The sequence below is a fragment of the Gymnodraco acuticeps genome, unplaced genomic scaffold, assembly GCF_902827175.1.
Source record: "Gymnodraco acuticeps unplaced genomic scaffold, fGymAcu1.1, whole genome shotgun sequence".
Classification (NCBI taxonomy): domain Eukaryota; kingdom Metazoa; phylum Chordata; class Actinopteri; order Perciformes; family Bathydraconidae; genus Gymnodraco; species Gymnodraco acuticeps.
Window position 1 is genome coordinate 3,434,175 of NW_022990673.1, and position 17,470 is coordinate 3,451,644.

General features: G+C 38.4%; 1 protein-coding gene across 7 annotated transcripts; it reads left to right on the forward strand.

Moving 5' to 3' along the window:
• The first annotated feature begins 109 nt into the window (after window positions 1-109).
• On the forward strand, window positions 110-17,336 carry mcoln2 (mucolipin 2). Of its 7 annotated transcripts, none has more exons than XM_034230017.1 (15): window positions 110-251; window positions 891-1,044; window positions 1,886-2,059; window positions 2,572-2,728; window positions 3,406-3,484; window positions 3,582-3,678; window positions 3,862-3,961; window positions 4,533-4,645; window positions 4,901-5,050; window positions 6,741-6,842; window positions 6,970-7,092; window positions 11,579-11,785; window positions 13,178-13,311; window positions 13,961-13,999; window positions 14,119-17,336. In XM_034230017.1, exons 1-14 carry the CDS (start codon window positions 208-210, stop codon window positions 13,971-13,973), a joined length of 1,647 nt encoding a protein of 548 aa, XP_034085908.1. In that variant the 5' UTR covers window positions 110-207; the 3' UTR covers window positions 13,974-13,999; window positions 14,119-17,336. The 7 variants fall into 7 exon arrangements, with proteins under 7 accessions (XP_034085908.1, XP_034085909.1, XP_034085910.1 ...); XM_034230018.1 differs by having other exon boundaries at window positions 14,122-17,336; XM_034230019.1 differs by having other exon boundaries at window positions 16,872-17,336.
• Window positions 17,337-17,470: the final 134 nt, after the last annotated feature.

The following is a 17,470-nucleotide window of genomic DNA, read 5'->3' on the forward strand; positions in this document are numbered from 1 at the left end:
AATGACGATCGTCTTGGTGGTTCAGCGGACCGCAGATTGGAAACCTTTTCGCCGCCTGAAACTAATTTCCTGATTGGCTGAGTGGAGGGAGCTGTGTCACAGAACCTATCTATCTGTAGAGCCTCCTCTCTGCTGTAACTGTTTGTCCGTCAGCCTTTTGACAACTAAAAACTCGCTTTTCTGCTGTGTCCACGTGGATCATCTATCATGGAATTATTAGTTCGGTATCTGGACCGCAGCAATTCAATTTGGTAAGTATTAGTTTTAAGAAACTAGCACTAAAACCTGTAAAGGTTGTTTGTTTTCGACATTTTGAAACTAACTCGAATGTTAAATTATTTTAAAATGGTGTTTCTGAAGTTTAATATGTAACCCATGGTTAAACCGGACAAAATTAACATAAAGCGATTTAAATGACGTAGATGTTGTCTTTCCAAAAACAACAGCACCACTCAGTTAATTATTCCTGACAGGACCAGACAGGTAGTTAAAACAACTCATCTAGCAGGAAAACGGCTGTAAAAGTGTGTATATATACAAAAATATCCTTAAAGTTAATTTCCAGCAACTGTAAAAATAAGTAGTACGAGATTTGAACTCTGTCAGGGAGAGCTTGTGGGCAACACATTTAGGAAAATATTGAAAGTGTACTTTCTAACCTTGGACTTAAACCCAGGCAGCCCCATGAATTCATTCAGTGTACTTGGCAGGCACATGCAGTTCTTCCTGTGAAAGATGGCTATTGCTCAAGTTTATTTCTCATAAAATAACTGCTTTCACTTCTGTTTCTTTTCTTCCGGCCTGCTGTTTCCTGTCCTCTTCATTTCATTTTATTTATTTCATTTTGTCTCTCAGCTCTTGCACAACATTGCATGTTGTTTGTCTTTCAGCTCTGTCTCAACCCAAGACATTATCAAAGAGGATACCCTGAGAGATGACCTGAAGTATTACTTTATGAGCCCCTGTGAGAAGTACCGGGCCAGAGGACAGAAACCCTGGAAACTTGTGGTGCAGATTCTGAAAATCGTCATGATCACCACACAAGTATGTAGAGTGGGATAGATGAGGAAATAAGGTAGATGAGGAAATAAGATCCACCCATGAAATGCTTCCTTCGAGCTGTAATCAAAGGGATGACGTATTTTACATGTTTGACACAGGGTCTTACATAATGTGGGTACGCCTGTTTCTTTTCAAATGGCAGATGAAGTAGGTGAATTTACCCATACGTTTGAACATTATGCTTGCACGTAAAGATGACAGTGAAGGGCTCTGTAGTCATCTTTCCTTGTGGCACTAGATTTTCTTTTTTTGTCAGCATTTTACAAACAACCTAATATATAAAAACTAACCAAGAGACCAATTTCTTTATCAACAGATTGCTTAAGAGGTAAAATGACAACTTTACGAGGTTCTAGCTACACACTACACTCCATAAATTAGGATTAGTTGAAAGTGCTGCACAGGTTAAACTATTCAAAATCGAAATTATATCAAATATTCCCCAATTGTTCATCTCTGCGACAAGGAGCCACTCCAACCTGTTTGCATTCTGCTCCGAAATAGAAATCTGTTTCTGACCAAAATATTCAGCATCTTCCTCAATTTAATTAATTTACAACTGATTATATTGGGGAGATATATATAATACAATATTTGTGATAAATTTGAAAAATGACTTTGCTACAATTAACTAAAGAATCTACAAGCTAGGAAGTACATTTTTGTATGTGATCTTCAAATGCTGGGAAGTGAAGTTCCAAATACGTTTTGTAAATTAAGAACAATGTAACTGACTAAAATATTAAAAAAAGGTATAAATGTAGTTACCTTCAACAAGTATTCACATAAAAACATACATTTTCTCTACATGTTTCCTCTGTAGCTCATCCTGTTCGGCCTCAACAACCAGCTGGTGGTGTCCTATAAGGAGGAGAACATGATGGCCCTCAAAAACCTCTTCCTGAAGGACTACAGTGGGGTGGATGAGGACGACTACAGTGTTGCTGTTTACAACCAACAACAAGTCTACGACAGCCTGTTTTTTGTCCTGGATCAGGCAAGTTTAACCCCCTCACCTCACACACTCACACTCCCTGCGTTTGCCTATTATCTCTAATATGTCTTAAATGCAGCTTTATTCCCAAAAATGAGGTTTATTTAACGATGGTGGTGTAGATTTGACTGGGCAATGCACTTCAAATGTATCCCTTTTTGTAGCTTGTTTGCATAGTTTGATAATGTTAGTTCACAGAGAATAATGGCTCTCAGAAATAAGTCTGTGTTCTTGAGGAATCGTGACAATCCTGCATGAAAACGTTTAGAAATGTAAAGATAATCCATACAGGGATAAGACCAACATATATTTCTTATGTTTCATGTAAACACATAATAACCAGGATAAGATTTTAACTGTGATGTTTATATACATGTACAAATAAAATGAATGGTGACTGCTATGTTTTATGTAGTTGCCTAATATTTAACCAATAATATGGCAGCTTGTAGCTTCCCTCGTACATCATGTAGTCCCCCTGATACAGTTTGTTTTACTGATGCTCATATTTATAGTACAGCCAGTTGGGCCGGCTCTCGGTGGGTCCCATCAGTTACGCTGAGGATGAAGAAGGTAAGCTGCTTCCTCTCATCCTGTGTAAAGAATACTACAAGAGGGGCACCTTGGATCCCTCCGATGAAGCCTTCGATATAGACTCCGAGCTGGAGACAGGTGAGAGAAAACGACTACTTTTTATCTTCCTTTTAAAAATAAACACAATATTTTTCTGCACTTTTTCCTGCAATTTAAATTCAGTTGGACATTTGTATTAAGTCACAGTACATGAATAAATCCAAACTTGGATCACCTTTTACATTTACGGAAGTTCAAGTAGCAATACTACAGTGTACAAACGATTTTACAGGTTACATTCTAGCATTCCAGATTACATAGAAGTACCCAGGGGCGGACTGGGACTAAAAATCTGCCCGGGAAACTCGACCGGCTGACCGGCCCAGCTCGGTACCGCTAGTCAATTGTCAACGGGGGTGGGGGTGCTAGTGAATTGTCCGACCGGCCCACTTCGGTACCATTCCCAATGGCCAGTCCGCCCCTGGAAGTACCGATTTATTAGCAGCAACATACTGTATACTTATACAAAATTGTACTTAGATTCAGTACATCACTACATGTAATCAGCCCTCTCCACAACTCTTTGCATGTGTTTTTAAAGGAATATTAATTAAGGACTAAAACATATAATAATTCAGATACATTTTACATTTCAAAGTTTTGCGATAATTTTTACGATAAAAAAAAGTGATTACTTATTTATTAACTTTATGAGGAAAAAAAACTTTTGAGGAAATAAAAAGTCCCATTTTCTCACTCTGTTCATCTCCTCTCAGTTTGTATGTCACATGATCCAAAAACTGCAAACCAATGGAAAACCCAGAATTCCTCCTTTTTTGATCTGGACTTTTACAGGTATACATCCTGCTCCTATCCCTGTGCTGTATCTATCACAGCTAACACCCACTTACTTTTCGTTGATATAATACATTTGACTTCCCCTTTTTCCCAGGCTTGTTGACATCAGAGCAACCTTCCAGCTGAAAGGAATCAACCTGCAGACTGTGCGATCACGGGAGTTACCTGACTGCTACTCCTTCTACGTTACGGTATGGTTCAACCATATTCTCAACTGTATTCTTAAACCATACAAACCACACCAAAAACGAATCCAAGTAGACATTGTACTGCTGTTGAGACCTTTTGCCTACACAACATTTGATGATAGTACAATTTACTTTTACTTTTCTAATCCCTTAATTGGTCTACTTCCCTATGGCCTTGTCCCCTAGATAACATTTGACAACCAGTGTCACAGTGGAAAGGTGAAAATATTCCTGGACATCGACGTTCAGAGCTGTGCGTGCAGAGACTGGAAGATATCTGGCACGGGTAAGGAGTGGATGTCTGTCCTTATGAAGAAATAAAAAAAGATACATTTAAAACAAAAAAAACTGTTTGATAAAGTTTAGTTACAAGTCATCTTACCAAGGGTTAAGACAGAGGTTGGCATACACATGAATATTTGTAATATTTACACTGGCATATTTTAGATTTAACAATGTATATTAAATTAGATAAGATTTATTTACTACAAAATAAGGAGAAATGGTAAATGTTTAAATATCAACCGTGAAAGATGTTCATCTATCGAATCTACAATATATTTATACAGAATTAAAGTTATATGAATTTCGTATCAATTAATATCGATAGATGTTCCACTGTGGTATGCAGTCTGACTTTTAAATACTTGACTGTACTGTACTAATACTGTATTTTTCTGAAAACATACAAACAGAATAATTTTTCCGCCAAAATATGTACATTCCTGTTACTGTTTATTGATATTTAGGCGTTTTCCTGTACACTTGTTATCAGTAATGAGTGTGAGGGAGTTATGTGAAAGATAAACCCTCACACACACACACACGCACAAACACACACTATGTCTGTGTTTCAGCTCAGAAGAACACACACTATCTGCTGGTGTTTGACGCCTTCGTCATTCTGGTTTGCCTCACATCGGCGGTGCTGTGCACTCGCTCCATCGTTCTGGCTGTCAGGTTACTGCAGGTCAGATGTTCGGTCTCACAATATATCAAAACATTTGTATTATCATACAAAGAATTAGATTTATATCACCTCGTTTAGTTTTTGATTGCTCTGAACTTGGCTGTTTTTATCCCTTTTTGTAAAGCCAAAATTCCCAATAAATAAAAACTTGTTTAAATTCACATTAACACAACATCCAAATGACTATTTATTTAAAACACCAGACATTGTGTTTTAAATCTTTAAGAGACTTTATTTACATGTGTGTGTTTTCAGAGATTCTCCAGAGTCTTTCATGAGAACTACAATCATAAAGTGTGTGAGAATGACCAGAAGGAGTTTCTGAACGGCTGGTATGTGCTGGTCATCGTCAGCGACCTCTTGGCTATAGTTGGATCCATACTGAAGATGGAAATACAAGCAAAGGTAAATCATGTATGTCTGTCTTCTAAATAGGTAATATAGAGCCAAAAACTGACTTGGATAACTACAGGTCAAATGTCAAATAAACATAGAACAAGAAGCAAAATATATAACTTTTTCGCACACTGTAAAAATGAAGTTAAGTATAAGATACAACAAAATCAGGCAAAAAAGAAAACATTTCCCCCCTCGAAAGAACATGTGAAGCAGTCAGCTTCATAGTAATGTGGCATCACCTTTGCTTGTATGTCCTGTAATTTATATAGCTATTGAAGAATAAAAATCAGGGAGTGTCTGGTGGACTTTGAAATGAAGTGTTTAATGTAGACACTGGCCGTTTCTCAATGTCGAGTAGAGCTGCTGAAGAGCCACTATTTCAAGTATACTACGTCATCGAGTGGCGCCGAAGGACTGTTTAAATGCCCAGCATTCGGCGCCACTCGATGACGTAGTATACTTGAAATAGTGGCTCTGCAGCAGCTCTACTCGACATTGAGAAACGGCCATAGTAAAGATATTTTTTATTTCAACCTGACTCACTGTCATTTTTATAGCCACCATGCAGAGTGTTTGCCTCAAGCCTATTAATGTTAACAATCCCCTTGATGCTGCTTTAGAATAGAATATAATTGGGAGGGATGACATCCTCTTTAATGCTCACACATGCAGAGCACAGCACACACAGTGACATTTGTTCTCTGCTTTTAACCCATCACAGTACCAGGAGTCTAGTACTAGGAGTACTAGACTGGCAGCTAGTGTACAACGCCCGGGGAGCAATGGGAGTGAGGGGGGGGAAGGGCGATGTCCACTGCCTTGCTCAAGGGCACCACGGCAGGGCAGGAGGTGAACTGGGACCTCTCCAAGTAGAAGTCCACACTCCATATTTAGGTCTGGTCGGGGACTTGAACCGGCGACCCTACGGCTCACAGTCCAAGCCCCTACTGTCTGAGCCACTGCCGGTGGCTTAACAAGTCAAAATGCATTTTCATTTCTTGGTCACTAGGTCAAGTTAACTCAAACAGATAACTCGGAAACAAAACAAAAAACTGGATGACTCCTTGTGCAGGAAATATGTAAACTTAGTTTAGATTTTCACACACAAAATGTCCGTTGTGAGTTATTTGTGTTATAACCAGGGATGATAAAAGCAAAAAAGTTACTTTAAAGGTGGGGTAGGTAATTCACTTCAGAAATACTTTTTGTTATATTCCATGGAATGCTCTTAACATCCCGATAGCAATGAATATATTAAATGCTTTGACAATAAATACATTAAAACATTTCATCTGTGGAAGCGTGGCGCTGTAAAAAGCAAGACCGATTATTTTAGCCGGCCCGGCTAAAATAACTAGATGGCCTACCTGCCTGTCAGCCTTCCATCTGTGCACAAACTTATCTCGTGCCCTCATTCTTACATACCTTTAAGTCACGCATTAGTTAACAATTGATAGGATGATCCTCTGTTGCAGTTCCACATAAAACACATCGTACTTTAAGCTCTAATAAAACTTTACCATCAATTATGTGCTTGTTACAGTAAAATCATCTGACCTTATGTACCTTTTCCTGTTACCTGAGGCTATACTGTGTCATTATTCACAAACTACATATTTTACAGGGCTTTACTGATTGTTACAGCAGGACCAATAGCTAAATGATCTCTCAGTGATTTTGTTTTAATCTCCTGTAGAGTCTTACCAGTTATGATGTGTGCAGTATATTTCTGGGAACGTCTACATTATTGGTGTGGGCCGGCGTGATCAGGTACCTGGAATACTTCCAGAAATACAATGTGAGTCTGTAAACCTTTTTTCTCTTAATGCAAGTGGCCTTTCTTCACCGCTAATAAAATGCCTTAACACATTCTTTCACAATCCAAGCATTGCTTAACAATTCATGTTTACTTCCTGTGTGTTTAGGTGTTAATTCTGACCATGACAGCAGCCTTCCCAAAGGTGCTGCGTTTCTGCTGCTGTGCCGGCATGATCTACCTGGGCTACACCTTCTGTGGGTGGATCGTCCTGGGACCATACCATGAGAAGGTAAACTCTATACTGGTCTGTGGAGAGGCCTAAGATTAGAGAAGTGAGTTAGTCATTAGGCTGGGCTGAATCTCTGTACTGGCTTTTATTTACAGAAGTTTGATAGATTAGGGGAACTATTAATGTTCTTTCAGTGTCCTCGCCCCTTCCTACAGAACTGCTGAAGCCAAAGAAAACAATATTGCATTAGAAGTTTCTAAACATGCAAGTTTTTTTTTAATTGGCTGAAACAGCATACTGTGATTGAATGCATACTTTGCAAATGAACCCCAGTTAGTATCCATGGTAATTACACACATGTTCTCACATGTGAGAATCATGCAATACAACAGTGATTTTACCTGTACTGTTTACACTTTTTTTTAAATTTAAAATATTACCAGCTCTACCATGTTTACCCTATTTTTTTATTTCTAGGATCCTTGAAGGTCTTATCCAAATGTTTTTGCTTTCAGTAACTCGTCAGACTTCTCCCAGGGTTAAATAGCCTTTTCATTGCTGTGTCAACAGTATGTCCTGCAAACTGAGGAATATGAAACAACTGCTTCCTTGTCCTTGAACAGCGGCTTGTTTTTAAAGACAGTGATTATACAACCACTTGGTGTCAGTATATGCCTTCTCCAGAAAGTGCAGCCTTCTTCTCTTTGCAACCAAATTGCAAGCACACACAGATATTCAAGTGTTTTGGGGGATTCATATTGTTTTTAATCAGACTGACGTGAGTGTAGAGATGCTGGGAAATAAGTGGAGGAAAATTGGGAATGGCCTGGAACAAAAGTCCTCTAGGGGTGCAACAACTAATCGACTTTAGTTGCCAACTAATTCAGTCGTCGATTCGTTGGTGACGTCATCACATGTGTTTTACGCGCCGTTAAACTCCAACGTTATTGGTCTTTTTATCGGTACTGGAGACATTTAACAAATATATGTCATGTATTATTGCTACAAAAACATTATATCGCAGTCTTAGTGTCGCCAACTCGTTTCTAATATGCAAAAAGACAAACAAATGCGTCTATGATGTATTTTCGATCAGACGAGATCTCTCTCCCCCGTCTGTGTGCGAGGGGGCGGGGCAGTTTACACACACGCAGCTGCTACATGCAGCAACACACTGCGGAGATGGCGGAGAGAACGCGCTCCGAGGTGTGGTTAAACTTTACCCGTCTCGATGTGGAGAATACTTGTTACCATAAGTGCAATAAGAGTTTAGCATGTAAGGGCGGTAACACGAGCAATTTGTCTAAACATTTAGCAAAAGTGATCCACATTCAAACGGAGGAATGCACCGGGTTCGACTGTCTTTCTAGTAACTCTATATCCCCCATCCACGAGTAACGTTTCCACGTCAGGTGTTATGTATGCTAGCAGCAACACACGGAGTTAACTACATTATACAAACATGGGTTAATGATTAGAGGTAACTGAGTTATTTATTTAGTTAAAGTTTCAGCTATTCTGTTTACAGTTCTGTCATCAGATTATTTAACACGATTTGTTAAAACACTGTTGTTTCTTTTGATGTGAAATATTATTTATTTAATTTAAATTAAAAGTTATGTTAATTTTGTTCAAAATGTGTTTAGTTAATTTAATAATATGTATTTTTGAATCAAGTATTCATCTTTATTGTCTTCATTGTTAGTTTCCACATGCCTAAAACAACCTCAAGCTAAATCTAAAAGTTGATGGCTAAATAAGAGCGTTTGAGAAATTGTGCAAGGCATACAGTAATAGTCCAAATAGTCGATTAATCGTTTCATTAATCGATAGCTTAATCGATTATCAAATTAGTCGTTTGTTGCAGCCCTACAGGAAACTGGGGATTTCATGATGCAACACTACTTGATTAGTTAGATAGATAGATAGGTATACTTTATTGATCCCAATTTGGGAAAGACTTTAGAAGAAAAGTCATGATAATTAATTAATCGTTAAAGTAATCGTCATGCAATTATGGATTCCCTACATTTTCTGTTTTAAATCACATTAAACTGAATATATATATTTTTGGGGGTTTTGAATTGCCAAAACAAGACTTTAATACAAATCTTTGAGAAACTGACTTGGAAAAAAATGAACAGATCATATAATAATGAAAATAATTGTTACTAGCAACACTAGTCATGATTAGCATCTTAAACCCCTTAGTGACCACGAAACGATCTAACAACCTTCCCCAAATGGATAATTGTTTGGCAGGTTATTACACACCAATACAATAAGTCTAAGAAATTATAAAGTTAGAAACTAAAGATATTGTTAAATATTGTTTTTATGTTGATTGTTTTTGTATGCTACATGGGATCCTAACTTCAGCAAGGGTTTGGATAGGGGAGACGTACAGCTTTAACTTAGTGAACCTAAGTGGGCGATCCTTGGACAAGTGCCATCAGGGAAAACATGTGTGTGTTTAGCTGTCCTGTCCCGTTAAGATAAATTATTTACGGAAGTCAGAGCAGCAGTGGGCGTCTAAACAAAGTAGTGCTCGTAATGTAGGAGAGACAGATGTGAGATAGGGATATCAGCCGCCTCAGAGTCAAGCGACATCCCACTGACCAAATGGAAATGTGTTTATAATCTGAAACTGAAGTGGAATATTTACTGAAAAATAAGTTGTGGACTGATATGAAATGTGCTTATAAGGTCAGGGTCACATACGCTTCATTTATGGACTATAGCTCGGGAAACGTATTGAATAATTAAGCTTTTTTCTTATTATATATCAACAAGTGATGAGAAATGTATTTTAAATGGTGCACAGCATTCAATGGAACCATGTCCAATTCACAAAAAAACGTTATAATGTATATATCTACTTCCACATACACTGATGTTTCAGCAGAAGTGAAAGTGACTTGGCTCTCAGTGCCTGCAGTTGACTTAAAACAGGTTTCAGTTCCCTGTTTGCCCATTGTTACAGTCAAGTAAGACTTGGGCACGATATTTACACTGCGGTGTCCGGGGACACACCGCACTATAGTGTGCCGTCAGCCCCACCAGGATCCTTGGTGTATTTACTGAAGGAATAAACAAAGGATGTTCAAGGACTTGCCATCCCACACGTCTTCAAGAGCTGCAATCCATACCCTCGCCGTGGGATGTTGTGTTTAGATACTATCACATTCTGGCGAGCTTGGCCTCTCTCATAAAGTTCAGGTGCTCTTATTTAGCCATCAGTCTCTTTGTTTGCCTTTCTGTATTTGTCATTCCATATCATCCACCGTCATGCTTCTGTCCGTCTTCTGCACCTCCTCCTTTGTAAATATGTGTAAGACACTATAGAAAATACGGCATCCCATAAAGACAATATCCATTTGTTATTTAACATGCAAAGATAAACTAAGCCAATACTTACTTTTGCAAAGATACGCGCCCTCTCACTGTACAGTGTGTGCCCTTTAGAAGTAGTGCTAGTGTCGGATGTTACAGGGACTTTGTTAAATGCAAGTATCCTTTTTGTAATCAGATTCTATGCAAATAGAAGATGCTTTGACAGTTTTCCTAAACGTGTTTTTGTTTAGTCAATCTACAGTCAATAGAAACGTTATACAAATAACATAATGATATGATGACATATTTGACTGCTAATCTACCCATATGTAAACAGTATCTGAAATTATTTCCACATTGACAATCTACACAATTAGAATGCTTTTACAAAAACAGAATAGTATAATAACGTATAAAGTAAGACTAAGTTATTTCGATACTTTAAAGGTGGGGTAGGTAATTCACTTTAGAAACACTTTTTGTTGTGTTCCATGGAATGCTCTTAACATCCCGATAGCAATGAATACATTAAATGCTTTGACAATAAATACATAAAAAAATCTGTGGAAGCCGTGGCACTGTAAAAAGCACAACCAATCATCTGAGCCGGCCCGGCTAAAATAACTGGATGGCCTACCTGCCTGTCAGCCTTCCATCTGTGCACAAACTTATCTCGTGCCCGGGCGTTTGTGTGTGTTGGAGGAGGGGCTCTGTAAGGAAGTCTGAAGGAAGGGGCAGATTTTTTCCGGCTGCGTAGTTTCAAATTGTAGCGCACTCGAGCTGGTTTCTCCATTCTTACCTACCCTACCTTTAAGTAGTAGGCCTACATTGTAAGTACAATTTTAGGAGTGGACAAAATGAACACAGTTATCTGATATTAGGCATTTGATAACTGTGATTGCTATTAATTGATTATGAAATTAACTGGCGCAGACTTACTTGAGACTTAAAATGCAGCTATGTCTGCTTATGACCCCTCGTTACACGTTATAAATATCGCTGAGTGCTGGCAACCATATCTTATCTATTATATCCAGTAATTTAATATCAATAATCAGAGATTTTACTTCATTTTGGTGTACGAGAAATATATATGTCTTTGTTTTGCTTTCTTGTTCATATCAGAACTTTTCAGATTGTCACTGCGCTTGTGTTCACTATACTTCCCAGCTTTCCTAAAGTCCAACCCATGTCCCCTCTTCCTCTTCTGTAGTTTGAGAGCCTGAGTCGTGTTGCAGAGTGTCTCTTCTCCCTGTTGAACGGCGACGACATGTTCACCACCTTCGCCCAGCTGAAGGACAAGAACTCTCTGGTGTGGCTATTCAGCCGAGCGTACCTCTACTCCTTCATCTCCCTGTTCATCTACATGGTGCTGTCGCTCTTCATCGCCCTCATCACCGACTCCTACGAGACCATCAAGGTGCTTTGGTTTTGGTGAAAAATGCGGCACTCTATTAATTCAACATGGAATCTCTTTACAACTCCTGAATTGCCCCACAGGGATTAATCTTATCTTAACTCCAAAGGGTGTTCAGTAACAGGAAAGTTGTAAGAAATATTTCTATTAACATCATAATGTAGCCTAGGGCTGCACGACATTGGAAAAAACTGACATTGCGATTTTTTCCCCCACTGCGATATATATTGCGATATGAAAACATACAGGAATTGAAGAAAATACCGTTTTTTCCCCCGCAAACCATCCTTTCTTGAACTTTAATGCTATACAATTGTTTTTAAAAAAAAAAATATTTAACCGGGTGAAGGATTTTAGTCATGGACGTCTGGATCTTAAGTTATCAGAGCAACAAGCTGAGCTAGCTCGGTTAGCAGCGCCAAACTGCCCTGGAGAAACACATGAAACTACTTTATTCAGTGTTTTTACCTTTAATCACCGGGTCCGTTTGCTTTGGAGATTTGATTGTGATTGGTGGTTTCCTGTCACTCACTCAAGTACCCCTGACATGAGAGCCGCACAAGTTTTCCTTTTGTAGCAAGCAGCAAAATAATTGTAACATGACGTGTTTGAGTTAATTTGCCTACTTAATATCGCAAGTCCTAAAAAATAAAAATAAATAAACGATGTGAATATCGCGATTATCGTCACGACACGATATATCGTGCAGCCTTAAAGGTGGGGTAGGTAAGTTTGAGAAACCGGCTCGAGATCGCTAGAATTTGAAAATACACAACCGGAGAAAATCTGCCACTTCCTTACAGAGCCCCTCCTCCAACACACACGAACGCGCACATGACCAATGAGGGCACGAGATAAGTTTGTGCCCCGATGGGAGGCTGACAGGCAGGTAGGCCATCCAGTTACTTTAGCCGGGCCGGCTAAAATAATTGGTCGTGCTTTTTACAGTACCATGGCTTCCACTGATGACATTTTTTTATGGATTTTTTGTCAAAGCACTTAAGATATTCATTGCTATCGGGATGTTAAGAGCATTCCATGGAATATAACAAAAAGTGTATCTCGAGCCGGTTTCTCAAATGTACCTACCCCACCTTTTAATGTAGCCTGTAAAAAAACAAAACAATGCACTTATAGCTGAACACTTATTTGATTAGTTTAAGATTAATAGTTTTAAAAAAAAAATGTATTCAAAGAAAAATGTCTGAAATCTCCCATGTAACAATTGCGTACAAAATGTTTCTTGACTAACATTTCTTTTTTTATCTTCTTAATGATGCATTCTTTAAATAGTCTTGATTTACTTAAATGTAGTTTGAAAAAAAATCTGCTTCTATGCAATTTTGAATGCATTGTGTATTCACTATTTGCATTTCTTTGTGTTTTCACCCACAGAGCTTTCAAAAGAACGGGTTCCCATTGACGGACCTGCAGAAGTTCCTCAGAGAGCAGAAAGATGTTCCTGTTTCAGAGGAGAGCAGTCAGACAGACGTTCATGTCCAAAATTCAGCCTTCTGCTGCTGCCGAAGGTATGATACTGTTTGAACTCATTAGTAAGCTGTCCCAGTATTTACTCTTCATTCACACACTCTGCTGCACACCTGTATTCACATCTGGAAGCTAAACTGTGCAAACATGACACCACATCACTAACACATGAGCGATTTTTTTGTTTTAAATGCCTTGCTCAAGGTGTCTTTTTCCTCTTGTGTTGTTATATATTAGAAGATTACTTGGGGTTTAATCTGACAACCTGCTCTGTAAATTCTCCCTTAAGGATTTTGTCCTGTCAAACAAGAGTTTTGTTTCTAAATTATTATAACTTTTATTTATTTGATCTGTTTTCAAAAGTGTTTCCCTGTTGTTATTACCCACTGCTGGAAACATTTCAAATCTGTCCAATTCATTATTGGATATTGAAGTGAAAGATGTACTGCTGCAAATAATCATTATTATTTTTTGATCATTAAAGATTGACAATCATATTTTCCAGTCCAATGTCATGTCCAAAACCCAAAGACATTCAGTCAAATAAACTGGGGGAAAAAGAGAAGAACAACAGATCCTCTTGGTTTGGGAAGCTGCATCTATTGTTTGTCATGAGTCAATATTCATTATCAAAAGAGTTTGCTCCTTTCAATTAACTAATTATAATCCACTGATGTGTTTCTATTTCAGTAAGTCACTCTAAAGAAATGTGGAGGCATTACACATATGGTAACATTTCTGATTTGTTTGCTTTGCTAACAACTTGTTGCTACAGCAAGGCATCGTACTTGTCTATATGTCCTCGTTTTCTGCTCATTCCTTTTCTATGATCCAATCTCTATCATCAGCAGGCAGCAGACTGGCGTTTCCTCCACGCTGGGGTTTGGCTCGGGCTGACGTGGTCTGAGAGCAATGAAATTAGTGGTGGGAGCTATGCAGACACACCCAGTGATGGGCTGATTACAGAGAAACTGAGTCTGTGCACTGGGAAGAACCCCCCTCACCCCCCCCCCCTCTTCCCCCCTCACCCCCCCTCCCTCTCACCCCCTCTAGCCATCCTTACTGTTTTGCCTCCCACATAAACAGGCCACGGTCAACACTCAGTTGAGACTCAACCAATCGAAGCAGAGTAGTTTTGTTAAAGAACTGTGGTTAGTTGAGAGCAATTGGATTAGACTGTGATGCTTGAGTTGTCTTTAGATTTGCAATATAGTATTTTGTGATGGCTCTGGTGTGCGTGTCTGTGTGGTTTTAATTTGAAGAAAGATGTGAAAGCGCATTCGTCATCACTTCTTATTCTCCTTTTGTAATCAGAGCACGTTTCTTAAAAGTATTTCCTAACATGTCTGGATATTTCTCCATGTCCATTTAGAAGCTGTGGCATTAAATGTACACGCAACGTGACGCTTGTTGAATAGTCTTCGCTTCCTCTTTAACCTGTCTGTTGCTACAAAGATTACAAGTGAAAAAGATCAAACAGCACGTAATCAGACTGCGGTGTCTTGGTTGGACTTTGGTTCTGCATTTATTTGATTTTATTCGTAAAATGAATGTTAGCTTTCAGGGAAACGCTTAACTGTAACAGACAAAAGGCTATCATTCTTCTTTTACATCTCTTCTCCATTATTCTCTATTTCTTAACTTATGGTAAAAATACATTTACAAAAAAGCTACTGTAATGATTTGTACAGCATCCTGATTGTTAAGCTACTATTTTTTTCTGCAAATCAGAGCCACAAATGTTTGAAAAATATGTTAAATGATGTAATGAGTGGAAAATAACTGAAAAATATTTTTTTCACTTTTTCTTTGCCTTTTCTTAGTCTGTTATGTCACTTTCAGTGCTCTTCCATCATTATTGTTTTGTTAGACAATGCAATCTATCCTGCATGCTTTCCGGCAGTGTTTAGGAAGTTAAGTCTAAGTTACAAGGCCATTACAATTGTGCAAGTAATGCAAGACGGACAATTGAACATGTATCTTGTCTGTGGAGATAAAGCAGCCAGTGGCCTTTTTAGAGGTCGCTGACTTAAAGGAACATTAAGGGCTAATCTTGTCAAGTTACACAGATTCTGTAAGTGCAGTCATTTGCAGCCTCTAAACTGACCAAATGTCATTATTATTTGCATCTTTGTCTCTCAGTGCTTACCAAAATTAGATCAGCGTTCTCAGCTAACATGTTAATGTCTTACTGGATGAAATTTCATCTACACGTACTTACTGTTATCTTCATCTACAACAAGTGATCTTGTTAGGAAAGCAAGTTGAGGAGCAAGAGTCCCCCTTTAGTTGGATTCAAAACTTTTTTTTATTTGGGATATATATAAAGCAAGCTAATCAGTGAAATAATATATTGAGGCTCAAGACTCTTGTGAATGAAATCTAAAGTTATATCCTTGTCGCTACCTGTCATCATAACAAACACTGAAATGGCTAGTCAAATCTGCACACAAATATTCTCCTGATCTATGTCCTGAATGCATCTGCTTCAGTTTATCTCATGTTGGCATGTTACAGCAAAGAGTAGATATTATGTGTGACTAAGGTAGTGCAATGATGTGCATGGAAGTATAGAGTAGCAAAGAGTCAGCTTCGCTTTCCAAGGGTAGGATTAAACATTTATCTGTGAAATACATTCACATCTGCATCAGTTTGTGATATACTGAGTCTGAGACTTGGTCCGCTAACTAAGCAGTACAATGTGCTGTTTATGGCAGATCATAAAGATGAAGGCAAAAACATGTCTAATCGTTTGCAGATTTGATAAAGAAGAGACATGTTTACTGCCTTGAAAGCAAAAACACAAGATAATGTTTTGAACTTAATGCTGAAAAGACTGTCGTTTTCAAGTGACAAGTGCGTGTTTTGGGGGATTTATTCTCAGAATGGGTAAAATCACCAAAGACCATAAAGGTCATTTGTACTTGTAGTTGCTCCTATTGACCAAAACCGTAGAACTATGAGGTTTTTCTAAGAATTTACCCTTTTTAGTTAAGAATAGATCCTAAGTTATTCACACAGCATCTTAGACCTTGAGAGTTACGATTATGAAACACCTCCTGTCTTTTAAAGTCTCTCTTCCTACTTTTCTCTGTGTTGCTCTCAGGATTAACCTTAACTGAGATTAGTTAAGACTAGGTTGAGAGTAGTCCCAGTTTATTTTTGATTACGGCCCCAGAAATCCAGACCTTATCCTGCATCTTTTTGTTGTGTCTCAGTGAGTCAGGGGCAAACCTGTATAAAGGTGGAAGCCCAGAGAATAAAGAGCAGTTGTTGTGCTGGTATGAATCATAGGAGTAACCTGTGATAATCTGTATCTGGGTTATCACAACAACACCTTAATAATGTAGCAACAGTTATTTTCACCAGTCTGAACAAGCAGATGTGGGTCTGAATTTAACTTCCTCCTGACGTTTATTTGTGATGTAACACTTAAATATTTCATTTCAATGTCCCAATAGTGTAACTCTTAAAAAACCAAAACAACTCTTCTTAGATATTTGATGAAATGAAGCACTCGTATTACCAAAAATGACCACGTACTTTGGTGTTGATTAGACATTTGAAGTCTCATTCTTCTTTTGGTATGTTGTATTTGCAGAGTTCCTGAAGGTGATGATGTCGTACTGATCAGCTGACAGCTGTCCAACCTCCCGGAGGACACGGATCACACAGGAGGAGGATGCTGGGAACAGGACGTCTGAAACGGACTTCTACATCAACAATCCCATTGCAAAATCCTTGAAGATTGTAGAGTTACTGATTCTGTGAAGTGCAATATCAAACGCCTAACGAGTTCCATCTCTTTAACATGAAACTGGAGCTGGAGCTTCAGAGCTGGAACTTGTAACAATAAGGTTTCATAACAGTATCTGTTGAAGTTCAGGATGCTGTTGAGAAGTTTACTGGACGTTTTGTAGGTCTGTTCATGCATTTAGTACTGGATTCAGTGTTTTCTGAACCAAACTGTGGCTGCAACTCTGGAGCTAAGCAACGAGATGCATTGATGTTTGTAATTTATTTGTCATGTGTTGGAGTAAAGATTGCAGTAAAGCTTCTCTTTTCATTTGTCCATTGGTAGATTATGAATGCAGTCTTTGCTGTTAGTTTGCACATTCAGCTTCTTTAAAAAAACAAGTATAATATGAGCAAAGACAGGACATCAAATGTAATTGAATTACTTACATGGTCAATATAATA

Coding starts and splice junctions, on each gene's coding strand:
- mcoln2 (XM_034230016.1), top strand. CDS start 208: ATGGAATTATTAGTTCGGTATCTGGACCGCAGCAATTCAATTTG. Junction 2,060..2,571: donor TGTTTTTTGTCCTGGATCAG/GCAAGTTTAACC, acceptor TCATATTTATAG/TACAGCCAGTTGGGCCGGCT. Junction 3,679..3,861: donor GCTACTCCTTCTACGTTACG/GTATGGTTCAAC, acceptor CTTGTCCCCTAG/ATAACATTTGACAACCAGTG.